The sequence below is a fragment of the Mobula birostris genome, chromosome 9 (genome assembly GCF_030028105.1).
Source record: "Mobula birostris isolate sMobBir1 chromosome 9, sMobBir1.hap1, whole genome shotgun sequence".
Classification (NCBI taxonomy): Eukaryota; Metazoa; Chordata; class Chondrichthyes; order Myliobatiformes; family Myliobatidae; genus Mobula; species Mobula birostris.
The window spans coordinates 139,330,388-139,343,479 of NC_092378.1; the positions used below are offsets into that span (position 1 = coordinate 139,330,388).

The 13,092-nt window shown below is 38.5% G+C and overlaps 1 protein-coding gene across 6 annotated transcripts in view; it reads left to right on the forward strand.

Moving 5' to 3' along the window:
• The window catches only part of usp7 (ubiquitin specific peptidase 7 (herpes virus-associated)), a 74,836-nt gene that overhangs the window by 21,991 nt on the left and 39,753 nt on the right, over positions 1 to 13,092 (forward strand). For all 6 annotated transcript variants that reach the window (XM_072268958.1, XM_072268960.1, XM_072268961.1 and 3 more), the window contains 2 exons: positions 10,609 to 10,807; positions 11,500 to 11,638. In XM_072268958.1, the coding sequence (XP_072125059.1) occupies positions 10,609 to 10,807; positions 11,500 to 11,638 (338 nt within the window). The remainder of the gene's footprint in view (positions 1 to 10,608; positions 10,808 to 11,499; positions 11,639 to 13,092) is intronic.

Genomic DNA, 13,092 nt, shown 5'->3' on the forward strand with positions numbered 1-13,092 from the left:
GCTGGTAAGGCCAGCATTTCTTGGTCTCCTGAAATGAGAGAGCCACCTTGAGCTACTTGTCTGTCATAGAACTAATTCTAATTGGGTGGAAATTTTGAAGAATTTGTATCTAAAGATGTTGAAAGGACAGTTAAGCTGTATTCCTAAAAGTAATTTCCAATAAATTAGGAAATTGCATATGAGGTTGAGTTAGCATTTGCCTAATTATGAGGAATGGGCTAAAATAAGCTACCAACACACTTCATGTATTTTCTGTCAAACTGTGCAAACAGTTGGCTGGTAAGTGAGAAAAAAAGCATTCGAACAGATGTGGATAGGAAAGTTTAGAGTGATGTGGGCCTAACAGATTAGTTGGGCATCTTGGTTAGCATGGACAAATTGGGCCGGTATTGACTATGTATCTTCCCAAGTCGATTTTAGAAGAGGATGCTGAAAACTACCTTAAGTGCTTTTAAAATTATTGTACATGACATCTTGGGTTGAAAACTGTCATCCTAATCCAAGATCCAGCTAGGGCAGGAAAAGTTTTTTTTCCCTCTTTTGCCTTTGGTCTGTTGATTTCAATTATAAAGTGAGGTGTAGTGTCTGCATATTTATCACTAGTTAAAATGGTACCAATATGAAAATATATCTGAAATCCAGTGTTTTAAATGGGCAGCATTGCAATAACAACGCCCAGTTCTCTGAAGGAGGATCTTTTACACAGACCATAATCCACCCATCCAGTTCTTTTAACTGTTTTAGCTTGGCTGTTAGTCTGCAAATCACGCATGCAGTCATATTTTAGTTAACTGCTTTGGTATAGATTAGTGCTTAAAATGTCTGGAAGAATCTTGGTGCAAAGGGTAGTGAATTATGAATGTGAGTAGTGAATTAAGTTGCGACTAAAATTGAATTAGGATATTAAGTATGATTTTTATTTTTAAATAATGCAGTCTTAATATTTTCATGATTTAGGCAGAACACAGATGGTGAACTTCATGTGAGAATAGTATTTGAGCTTGAAAAGCAATGGTTTGGTTTCTGCAAGCTTGCTCTGGAAGCTAAAGATTCTGAAAACATGGTTGTAAACTTTGAATTGCATTTGAGTGTAGCTTTGTTTTTGATTGCTCTTGGTAACTGGACAATAGTTAATTAGTAAATAAACATAGGAATTGCCTAAGGATATTATTGTAAATTCCTATTGAGAAATAAAATAAAAACAGGAGTAGGTCATTTGGTAATTCATGTATATTCTACCATTCAGACAATCAAGGCTGATCATCTGTTTCTGTACTATATTCCAGATCTCTCCATAACCTTTAATACTTTTTTACTGTTTATCCATGCCCAGTTGAGACCTGAAGGTCATGTGTAATTTTAGCAAAGCATCCTTGCTGTTACTTAGAATGTTCTGAAGGCCAAGATACCATTTGTCTCTTAACTGCTTGCTCTACTTGCATGTTGCTTCAGGTGACCGATCTACAAAACGCACAGGTCTTTTTCCATTTCCACATTTAACCACATTATACAGCATCAAACATATACTTACCCCTTGCTCAAACTGTTGGTCACATTGAAGTCTCTGTACCTTCTCATAATTCATAATTACATTGCAAACTGAAATATTACTCAAAATCATTGTGGCATATTCTAAATAAATGAGGTACAACCTGTACAAAAAGGATGGTTGCACCAGAACCTGACCAATATTCTTGCAGGTAGGTTTGCTGGAGCTGTTCCAGGGTTGGGGGCATGTGGTTTAAACTAATTTGGGGGGGGGGATGGGGACTACAGCAATAGGGCTGAGGATGGGGCACTTAGTTTACAAACAGGCAAGGTGTAGTGAGACTGTTAACAAGGACAGGCTGATGATGATGCAAAATTGCCATCACCAGGATGTGTTGCAATGTAAAAGGAGGACAAAATTGAAAAGGGTGAATGCAGGACTGAAGGTGTGAAATTTGAATGCACGCAGTATACGGAACAAGGAAGGTGAACTTATAGCACTTACGGATTGCCATGTATGTCATGGAGATCACTGAATAGTGGCTGAAAGAAAATTATAAAAGTATAAGACATAGGAGTGGAATTAGTCCATCTGGTCCATCGAGTCTGCTCTGCCATTCAATCGTGGCTGATCCTTTTTTTTAAATCTCCTCCTCAACCCCAGTTCTTGGCCTTCTCTCCATAACCTTTGATGCCATGTCCAATCAAGACCCTATCAATCTCTGCCTTAAATACACCCAATGACCTGGCCTCCACAGCTGCATGTGGCAACAAATTCCACAAATTCACCACCCTTCGGCTAAAAAAATTTCTCTGCATCTCTGTTTTGAATGGACACTCCTCTGTCCTGAGGCTGTGCCCTCTTGTCCTAGATCTACTTTCCACATCTACTCTGTCTAGGTCTTTCAACATTAGAAAGGTGTCAATGAGATTTCTCCCCAATCCTTCTGAATTCCAACGAGTGCAGACCCAGAGCCATCGAACGTTCCTTGTATAATATCCTTGTGAGCCTCCTCTGGACCATCTCCAATGCCAACACATCTCTTCTAAGATGAGGGGCCCAATATTGTTCATAATACTCAAGGTGAGGCCTCACCAGTGCTTTATAAAGCCTCAGCATCACATCCTTGCTGTTGTATACTAGACCTCTTGAAATGAGTGCTAACATGGCATTTGCCTTCCTCACCACCGACTCAACCTGCGAGTTAAAAATTATAGTGGGGGAGCTTAACGTTCAAGTATATGTATTGTATTGAAAAGACAGGTAGGTAGGTAGGTAGGCAGGCAGAAGGGTTGGGGTGGCTCTTTTTCTAAGAAATGAAATCAGATCATTAGAAAGAAGTGACATAGGATCAGAAGTTGTAGAATTGTTGTGGGTCAAGCTAAGAAACTGCTAAGGTAAAAAGACCCTAATGGGAGTTATATACAGACCTCCAAACAGTAGCAAAGATGTGGTTTACCAATTACAACTGGAGATAGAAAATGCTTGTCAAAAGGGAAATGTTACAGTAGTTGTGGGGGATTTCAATATGCAGGTAGATTGGGGGAAAATGAGTTTGGTGCTGGATCCCAAGAGGGGGAATTTGTAGAATGCCTACAAGGTGGCTTTTTAGAACAGTTAGAGTGAAACCCACAAGGGGATCAGCTGTTCTGGATTGGGTGAAGTGCGATGAGCCATGATTGATTGGGAACTTAAGGTAAAGGAACCCTTACGAGACAGTGATCATAAGATAGAATTCACCTTGCAATTTGAAAAGGAGAAGCTAAAGTCAGATGTATCAGTATTACAGTGGAGTAAAGGAATTAGAGGCCGAAATTGACTTGAAGGGAACACTAGCAAGGATGATGGCAGAGCAGCATTGGTTGGGATTTCTGAGCGCAATTCAGAAGGCACAGGATGGAGTACTTCTAAGAGAAAAAAGTATTCTAAACGCAGGATGAGGTACCGTGGCTGGCAGAAGTCAAAGCCAATACAGAAGCCAAAGAGAAGGCATGTGATAAAGGAAAAATTAGTGGAAAGTTAGAGGATTGGGAAGCTTTAAAAACCCAACAGACAGCAACTAAAGTCATAAGGACGGAAAAGATGGAATATGAAGGTAACTTAGCCAATAATAGGTTGCTAGAAGTTTCTTCAGAATATTTAAAGTGTGAAAGAGAGGTGAGAGTAGACATCAGTCAGCTGGAAAATGATTCTGGAGAGACAGTAAAGGGGATAAAGAAACAGCGAATGAGCTAAGTATTTTGAATCAGTCTTTACTGTGGAAGACACCAGTAAAGTTTGAGAATATCAGTGGGCAGAAGTGAGTGAAGTAGCCATTACTAGGGAGAAAGTGCTTGAGAAACTGGGGTCTGAAGATAGATAAGTCACCTGGACCAGATGGTCTACTCCCCAGGGCCCTGAAGGAGGTGGCTGAAGAGATTGTCGAAGTAATAATAATGAATCAGTAGATTTTGGCATAGTTCTGAAGGACTTGAAAATTGCACGTCACTTCAAGAAGGGAGAGAAGAAGGGAAATTACAGGCCAGTTAGTCTGACCTTAGTGGTTTGGAAGAGAGTCAGTTGTTAAGGATGTGGTTTCAGGGTACAGGTGTCCCCCCGCTTTTTGAACGTTCGCTTTACGAAACCTCGCAGTTACAAAAGACCTACGTTAGTTACCTGTTTTTGCTAACAGGAGATGTTTTCGCTGTTATGAAAAAAGGCAGTGCAGCACGTGCCCCAAGCAGCCAGGCTCTTCCCCCGGATCTGCATTCTAGCTGGCATTGCTTAAGCACGTGCCTGTGAGCATCTGTGCATTATGTCGATTTATTTTGAGCATCCGTCAGCAAGTTGAGTTCTAAGGTATTGGAAAAGCCTAAAAGAGCTCATAAGGGTGTTACACTTAGCGTAAAACTAAACATAATTAAGCGTTTCGATCGTGGTGAACGAAGTAAGGACAAAGTGAGTTTGGCTTGTGGAAATTGACGAAGATGATGTTGAAGGAGTTTTGGCATCCCACGACCAAGACCTGATAAATGAAGAGCTGATGCAATTGGAAGAGGAAAGGATAACAATCGAAACCGAATGCAGTAGCGAACGGACCGAAAGTGAAGTTGTCTAGGAACTGAACGTGCAGCAACTGCGTGAGATTTTTGCTGCAATTGACAGCAATGATTGCAGAAAAGTACGACTTTAATTTTGAAAGGGTGCATAGCTTTAGAGTATATTTGCAGGATGGCTTGAGTGCTTACAAAGAACTGTATGATAGAAAAATGCGTGAAGCTAAGCAGTCAAGCATACTGTCGTTTTTTAAGCCTTCCACATCAGCCATAGCAGACAACGAACCTCGACCTTCGACATCGAGGCAGGCAGATATAGAAGATGACCTGCCTCCCTGGTAGAAACAGACGGCGATGAGATTACACCCCATTGTCCCACCAACCTAACCTCCGGGCCACAGACCGATAAATTAGCTTGTTTATTTCAGCTTTTTTTCTTAAAGATGTGCTGGGTGCGTCCCGGCCACAGCTGCACCCCTGCATGTGTTATTTGGTATGATTTGGCAGCTTCATAGCTTAAGGTTACTGGAGCAAGTGTTTCTGCCGAGAGCGCTCGCGTGAGATTTTCGCTACGGTGGACAGTGCGGCAATGATTGTAGGAAAGTATTTCTACTTGATATGGTCTGTGTATTTATCATATCATTCCGGCTTTTACTATATGTTACTGTTATTTTAGGTTTTATGTGTTACTTGACATGATTTAGTAGGTTATCTTTTGGGTCTGCGAACGCTCACAAATTTTTCCCATATAAATAAATAGTAATTGCTTCTTCACTTAATGACATTCCGGCTTACAAACCGTTTCATAGGAACGCTCTACCTTCGGGTGGCGGGGGAAACCTGTACTTGGATGCACATGATAAAATAGGCTGAAGTTAACATGGTTTCCTTAAGGGAACAAATCCATTGGAACTCTGTGAAGAAATAACAAGCAGGATTGACAGGAGAATTGGTGGATGTGGTGTACTTGAATTTTCAGAAGACTTTTGACAAGGTGCTGCACATGAGGCTGCTTAAGCCCGTGGTATTGCAGGAAAGATACTATCACGGTTACAGCATTGGCAGCTTGGCAGGAGACAGTAGTAATAAAGAGAGACTTTTCTCGTTGGCTGCTGATGACTTTTGGTGTTCCACAGGAGTTTGTATTGCGACCACTTTTTACATTATACAGTTAAGTCAGAAGTTTACATGCACCTTAGCCAAATACATTTAAATTCAGTTTTTCACAATTCCTGACATTTAGTCCTAGGAAACATTCCCAGTCTTAGGTCAGTTAGGATCACTATTTTAAGAATGTGAAATGTCAGAATAATAATAGAGAGAATGATTTATTTCAGCTTTCATTTCTTTCATCACTTTCCCAGTGGGTCAGAAGTTTACATACACTGTTAGTATTTGGTAGCATTGCCTTTAAATTGTTTAACTTAGGTCAAATGTTTTGGGTAGCCTTCCACAAGCATAGTAAGTTGCTGGAATTTTGTTCTATTCCTCCAGACAGAACTGGTGTAACTGAGTCAGGTTTGTAGGCCTCCTTGCTCGCACGTGCTTTTTCAGTTCTGCCCTCAAATTTTCTATCTAGGATTAAATGTCAGGAATTGTGAAAAACTGAGTTTTAAATGTATTTGGCTAAGGTGTATGTAAACCTCTGACTTCAACTGTATGTCAGTGATTTAGATGAAGTAATTAATAACTGTGGCTAAGTTTGCAGATGATATGAAGATGGGTGGAGGGACAGGTAGTGTTGAGAAAGTAGAGAGGCTACAGGATTTAGACTGGTTAGGAGACTTGGCATAGAAGTGGCAGATTGGAATACAATGTTGGGAAGCGTATGGTCATGCACTTTGGTATAAGAAATAAAGGCATGGACTATTTTTTAAATGGAGAGAAAGTCAGACTTGGGTTTAATATCTCCGGCATATGTTGTGAAATTTGTTAACTTCACGGCAGCAGTGTTGTGCAATACATTATAAATATAGAAAAAACTGAATTACAGTAAGTATATATGTATATTAGATGAGTTAAAATTAATGCAAAAACAGAAATAATTTTTTGTAAAAGGTAGTGAGGTAGTGTTCATGGGTTCAATATCCATTCAGAAATCCAATGGCATAGCGGAAGAGCTGTGCAGTATTGTTTTCCATAATCTAGTTTACTTCACAGCTGCAGTAAGCTTGTCAAATGTAATTTGCTTAGCAGAAATCAATGATTTTGTCTAATATGGTTAATATTTTCCAAGTGTCCTGTTGTCTCCTCTACAAAGAGGTGTTTGTACTTAATTCATTGCTGATGTTAAGATAACTGATCTGTTTCCTGTTTGTAAATAATGAATTTACATTTGTTACTTGCTAATCTTCAGGAATGATATTGTAATCATTATAATTCTAGAAAAAGATAACTAATGGATCACAATTTCCATGGTATCTCCTTTAGTAAGTTAGATTAAAAGTTGTCAGGCCCTAAGTGTTTGTTGGCTCTGCTTACTGGTTTCCAGTAGTATTTTAATAAATTAGTTTGTTGCCATCATTAGATAGTTGATTTCCTAATATTTCTGGAGAATTATTTGTCTCTTTGCTAAAGGCAGTCCTGAAGCATTAATTGCTCTATCTGCATAATGAATTCTTGTAACACTTTTAACATATTTATTGAGATTTTGTAGCTATTTTTCATGTTTCCTATAAGTTTACTTTTCTACTTTTTTTGTTCATCAATTGCTCTCTGAAATTTCAATCTTTAGTTTTTTTAAATTTACACATGTTCTCAATCATAATTACATCCTTCACTTTGGTTAGCTATGGTTGGCTTAGTAAAATAGAAGGCTATGTGTAAACCTAGTAATTTCTAACGTAGGGACATGTTTGGTACAACTCTGTGGGCCGAAGGGCCTGTATTGTGCTGTAGGTTTTCTATGTTCTAATATATACCATGGACATTTTGCAGTTGCCTTTCACGTGACAATTCGTATTAAAAGTTCAAACTTAAATAATCCCTCATCAATTGAGTCTTAGAAAGCACTCCTAGATTCGGCACAAGAATTATTCACTAGTTGGTTCACTCAATCTATTCTCATAAGGCATGCTCCCCAAACCAGGCAACATCCTTGTAAATCTCCTCTGCACCCTTTTTATGGTTTCCACATCTTTCCTGTAGTGAGGCGACCAGAATTGAGCACAGCACTCCAAGTGGGGTCTGACCAGGGTCCTATATAGCTGCAACATTACCTCTTGGCTGTTAAGCTCAATCCCATATTGATGAAGGCCAATGCACCATATGGACTCAGACCCCCAAGATCTCTCTGATCCTCCACACTGCCAAGAGTCTTACCATTAATGCTATATTCTGCCAGCATATTTGACCTCCAGGAATGAACCACCTCATACTTATCTGGGTTGAACTCCATCTGCCACTTCTCAGCCCAGTTTTGCATCCTATCAATGTCCAGTTGTAACCTCTGACAGCCCTCCACACTATCCACAACACCCCCAACCTTTGTGTCATCAGTATACTGACCCATCCCTCCAGTTCCTCATCCAGGTCATTTACTTAAACAGGGATTGCGCATTCAAGGCGGCACAGAATATTTAAGAATTTGACTCTTCAGGTTTGCATATGTGACAATTCATAATGGAGCATAATGTCATGGATTTTGTTATTTTATATATTTTATAATCTTCAACCTTGTTATTTTTATTTTGCTTTCTTATTTTCAGGACATTGCACTAGACCATGCCCTGCCCCACCACTTTCTTGTGGAAGGAATTGATCAATATAGAGTACTAGTCAGTTTATCCAGATGTGCATCATGGTCCTCTGGAATAAGCAATATGATTTTTGGTCACTGCAGTGTAATAGACTAAACAAATGTGCTTTCTCAGAATTGCACTGCTAAATTTCAGAGGAACTGTTTTACTGCTTTTAGTACGCAAAGGTTAAACAAAGGAAAACACTATGGACACCTACAGTGGAAATTGTCTTCAGTTCAGTGTCTAATTCAAAACTGCAAGTCTGATCCATACTGATTGTATTAACTTTTTGTAGTTAAATACTGTTGATTTCCTAGTGCAGCTATGTGGGTTTGGGAGGGGAGTGTGTGGTGAGAAAAAAATGGTCATGTACAGCAAAGTAGCCAGAGAGCTTCAGGTGAAATCTTGGAATGAATAGTACAATGGATTCTGGTTAATTGGGCACATTGGGATCAGTGCATTTTGACCCAACTAAGTGGCTGTCTCAATTAGCTGAAATTGCATAGAAATAGTTAAAAAGGTATTTCTTTTTAAAACTCAAACTGATAATTGTGTACTTAAATGAAATACAGGACAAAATAGTACAACTGCAGTACTATCAATTGAATATCAATTTCTTCTGAGAACCAAATTTCTTCTCCCCCATTCCCTACTCTGACCTTTACTACTTTTCGCCTAGTTTCAGATACACCCGAATCACCACACCAACCTTCTGCCACTGATTTGGTGGCGCCATTAGCAGAATTGTCTGTTGGCACAGTCTTTAAAGGAAGCAAGTTGTTCCCCTGTTGTTCTGAATTTATTTTTAAAATCTCTGCTATTTAGCCCTACTCATGTCTTCATTGAATAAAGGAAGTGCTTCTCATGTTATCTATCCAAGGTGGAAGTTCTGGAGGGGAAAACAATGACAGTGGTGTGTCTTTGAAAAGCATCTGCGACTTCTATAACATTGGCTCTTCCACAGTTTATGATATAAAGAAACAAAAGGAAATGTTGCTCCAGTTCTTTGCTGACAGTGAATCAGAAAGAAATAGATGTGCATAAGGAAAACAGTGAGAGATAGAAGGGTGATTAAGTGGGTTAAAGGTGTTTATTTAATCCTAACCTAACCACCTGTGATTCGGCAAAATTACAAATCCGGCACTGCACAGATCCTAATCACTCTGGATCTGTGGTAGTCAACCTGTACTGTTAATTCCTAATACTCATCAACAAAGGAATTCATCTGCAGATAATGGACTACCTTCATACTATGCCTTCGATGATTGTCAATACTTTCAAATTGTCAATACCTTCAAGTTCTTCCTAGTTTCCAATGAAGTGTGATGTAGTTTCATTTTCACTCCTGGCTGTTTCTTGCATCTCTTAGCCCGAATACCTGAAGCCACAGTAAACAGTTCTGAAGTGTCTTGCTGCTTATTTCTCGCCAAATATCAGTGTTGAAAAAACACTTCTCTTTGAACACAAACACACACAACTGATGCTCTTTAAAAGCTATTCTGCTCAAAGCACTCTGTGTTAATGGCCGCACAAATGCACACATCAGAAACTATTCGGCAACAGCTTCCTACTCCAATTATGTAGCATAGTGTCCCAAATAAATGAATGGACACTCTCGATTACTTGTTCTTTAAAAGTTGTCCCAAAGAAGTGGCGTCCCTGATTAACTAATGGCCCAATTAACCAGAATCTACTGCTTTTGTTGTAATCCTTCTCTCCTCCTCTGCCTTCTGATATTCTCTTCATTCAAGGAATATAAGCTCCTTTCCACAAATATATATTCATGGGGAAAAACAGCTGCACTGAAAAGAAACATGCCACTACCACTCATTCATAAATCCATGCAAACTGACTCAGTGTTGGTTCTTTGCAAATGTTTCAATAAAGTTGGTCACTAGTCATAATTTTGTGACCAATTTATTATTGTTGTATGGAATGTAAACATTGCTCTTTTTAACTGAAGGTCTATACTTCTGTGCAAGTTTGGTTTGTAAGTGAGCTTTGTTAGTATTAAGATATTCTCAATAGAAGCTGTTACTTCAAATAAAGGCACCTTTCCTCAAGCTACAAATCTATAGCTCAACAGTCAAAATCAATGTAACTGGTGCTTAGTTACAATGGAGAAGCAAATATCTGTGCATTTAAATGACAAATTTGTATTTTACAGTTGAAAATTATTTTGTACTATAATTGTTATTTATCACTCTGCTACGGTGGAAAAAGAAGTATGATTTGTTTTGTCTTGGATGCATCGACTCGGATTTGTGCTAACACTTGAAAACTGCAGGATTAAATACCAATCAATAAGGCCACCATTTTAAAATGCAATTCTTGGTTTTAACAGATACCAGTTGGCGCTCGGAAGCTACATTTCATTATACTGTGGAACGGTTTAGTAGGCTTAGTGAGTCAGTGTTGAGTGCTCCTTGTTTTGTGCGAAATTTACCATGGAAAATTATGGTAATGCCTCGCTTCCATCCTGATCGGCCTCATCAGAAGAGTGTTGGATTTTTCCTACAATGCAATGCTGAGTCTGATTCTACGTAAGTAAAATTTAAAAGTTCTATATGTAAGTGGTATATCCAACTCATTTTTCTACCCTGAGATAAAATAAACGTATGAAGTACAGAGCTGCTGAAACTAATAAAGATTTAATGTATGAAAATGAATTAATTAGCTACTTAAAAGGGGCTGTGATGGGTGACTGACAAAACACATTTTATAGTCCCATACAAAGTTATATAGGCTTTTATGAATTTAGATTGCTTGGATAGAATGTATCAAGATCTTAAGTGATTTAATTTGAATTGCATCATCTTCTGAAAGTGAGTACTGAAGGTTCAAAATGAAAGATTACTGGCAGAGAGTCACCTGAAGTCCTTAGAGGTTTTTAGTCATGTCTCAAGGTTATCTGAATGTTGGGATAGGATTATTTTTGGAAGGTTGCAGTTGCTGACTAAATTCTAATTGGATTATAAACTAAGTATTTCATATATCTCATAAGCAACTTTTAATCTGGTGGCTTGCTAGAGAAGTTAGCAAGCTTCATAATCTAGGAATTTCTAGCTCAGAAGGCATATTCCTTTGTCCAATAATGTGCATATCCTGTATTTCTAAATCTGAATTTGTATTTTGCTATGCAACTGGATTACAGGCAAAACATTGTTTTAATTCTTAGATTTAGTTGTGGTTAGTTTTGTGAAAAAAAAGCATTTACTTGTGTTCATTTCTATAGGTCATGGTCTTGTCATGCGCAAGCTGTGTTGAAGATTATTAACCACAAAGATGAAGAGAAGACCTTTAGTCGAAGGATTAGTCATCTTTTCTTTCACAAAGAAAATGACTGGGGTTTCTCTAATTTTATGACATGGAGTGTAAGTGCTGAAAATTTTACTTAGACTGACTTCTGATTTGTAATCAATCAGACTGCAAATATGGAATGATGGTCTTCATTTCTCAATTTCAAAACTACCGGAGAGTGAGAGGAAATGCAGGGATGTGGCTAAGCATTTAAAATGTAAAAAAAAATTCTACACTGGAACAAGGCATGTTGTCATCAACCCACCATATGGAATTTTTTGAATGTTGTCAAATGATCTTAAATTTGCTGCTAATCAAACTCATTTGGCAAGCTTCCTATCTAATCCAGGTTGTCCATGTTTCCAGGTGCCTGTCATGGTCTTGCTGGAGTGAGGTCTTTGATCCTTTACAACTGAGCCATCTGCAACCTGATTCATTTCCTGCTACTGTTATGCCAAGCAGCTAAAAAGGACTTGTCAAGAGATTGAATAATTGGATTCAGTGCATGTGGCGACTCAAGTGGTCAAATAGCCGAAACATCCATTTTGTCAATCCAGCAAGATCGAAACATGGACAATCCTGGATTGCAAAGGAGGCTTGTCAAATGAATTACAGACCAGCATCAAATTTAAGATCCCTTGACAATATTCAAGAAAAAAAAAATCACCATTGACCTAATTTTGTGGTTAATGGCAAAGCAACACTGTTTGCTGCCGACCTCAAGTTTCTTAAAACGATCACTCCTCATTTGTTGCTGTCACGCGCCAGCTTTTGAGGATCTCTGGTGTCCAGCAGTAGTGATGCAATCAAGCAGGTTCAGCGACCAGTTATTTAGAAGAATTCTCAGAGCAAATCAAGAAATAAAGTGCAGTTTTTAATCAACTCTTCAAACGTTTTACAGAGCTGAAATAAAGATTGGAACATGCATACAAGATTAAGGTAGAAATTGAAATATCATAAACTGATTTTTTCAATTTTAAACAGCTGTGGAATTTTGGAATTTGAGGGAATGATGATGCAAACATGGTGTTCTAGTACCAACGTTTGTTGAGTAGTAGTTGAAGTTTAGTGTGCCATTTAAAATCTTGCACTTCAAAGATGTTATGCTGAACTGCTTGAAGTATTCATGGTAATGAATCACTGATTTCTACACATTTTGCTTATGGAGGCTGTACATGTTACTCCCACTGCAATGGTGGACACTGGAAAGCCTCATGGTTACTTGCCATGAATTCTGGACTATTGTTAATCTCCAGTACTTGATGAATGGCATCATGAGTTGGTTCAAGCACAGCTCCAAATTGGAAGAGGTGCTGTCAAGCTCCACTTTGAGTTATAGATGTTCATTCTTTTGAAGTGTACGTCACCTTTATTAGCATATGAAAGAGCTCCAAGATTTAGATTTTAATGCTATTTATCCCTCAATTAATTTGTAGAGACTGGTTCTGTTCAGTGCTTCTTCCTCAATTTTGCAGCCTTCCTGTATATTTGCTGTACTACAGAAAGTTTAGGGAGCTGCAGGTCTCCT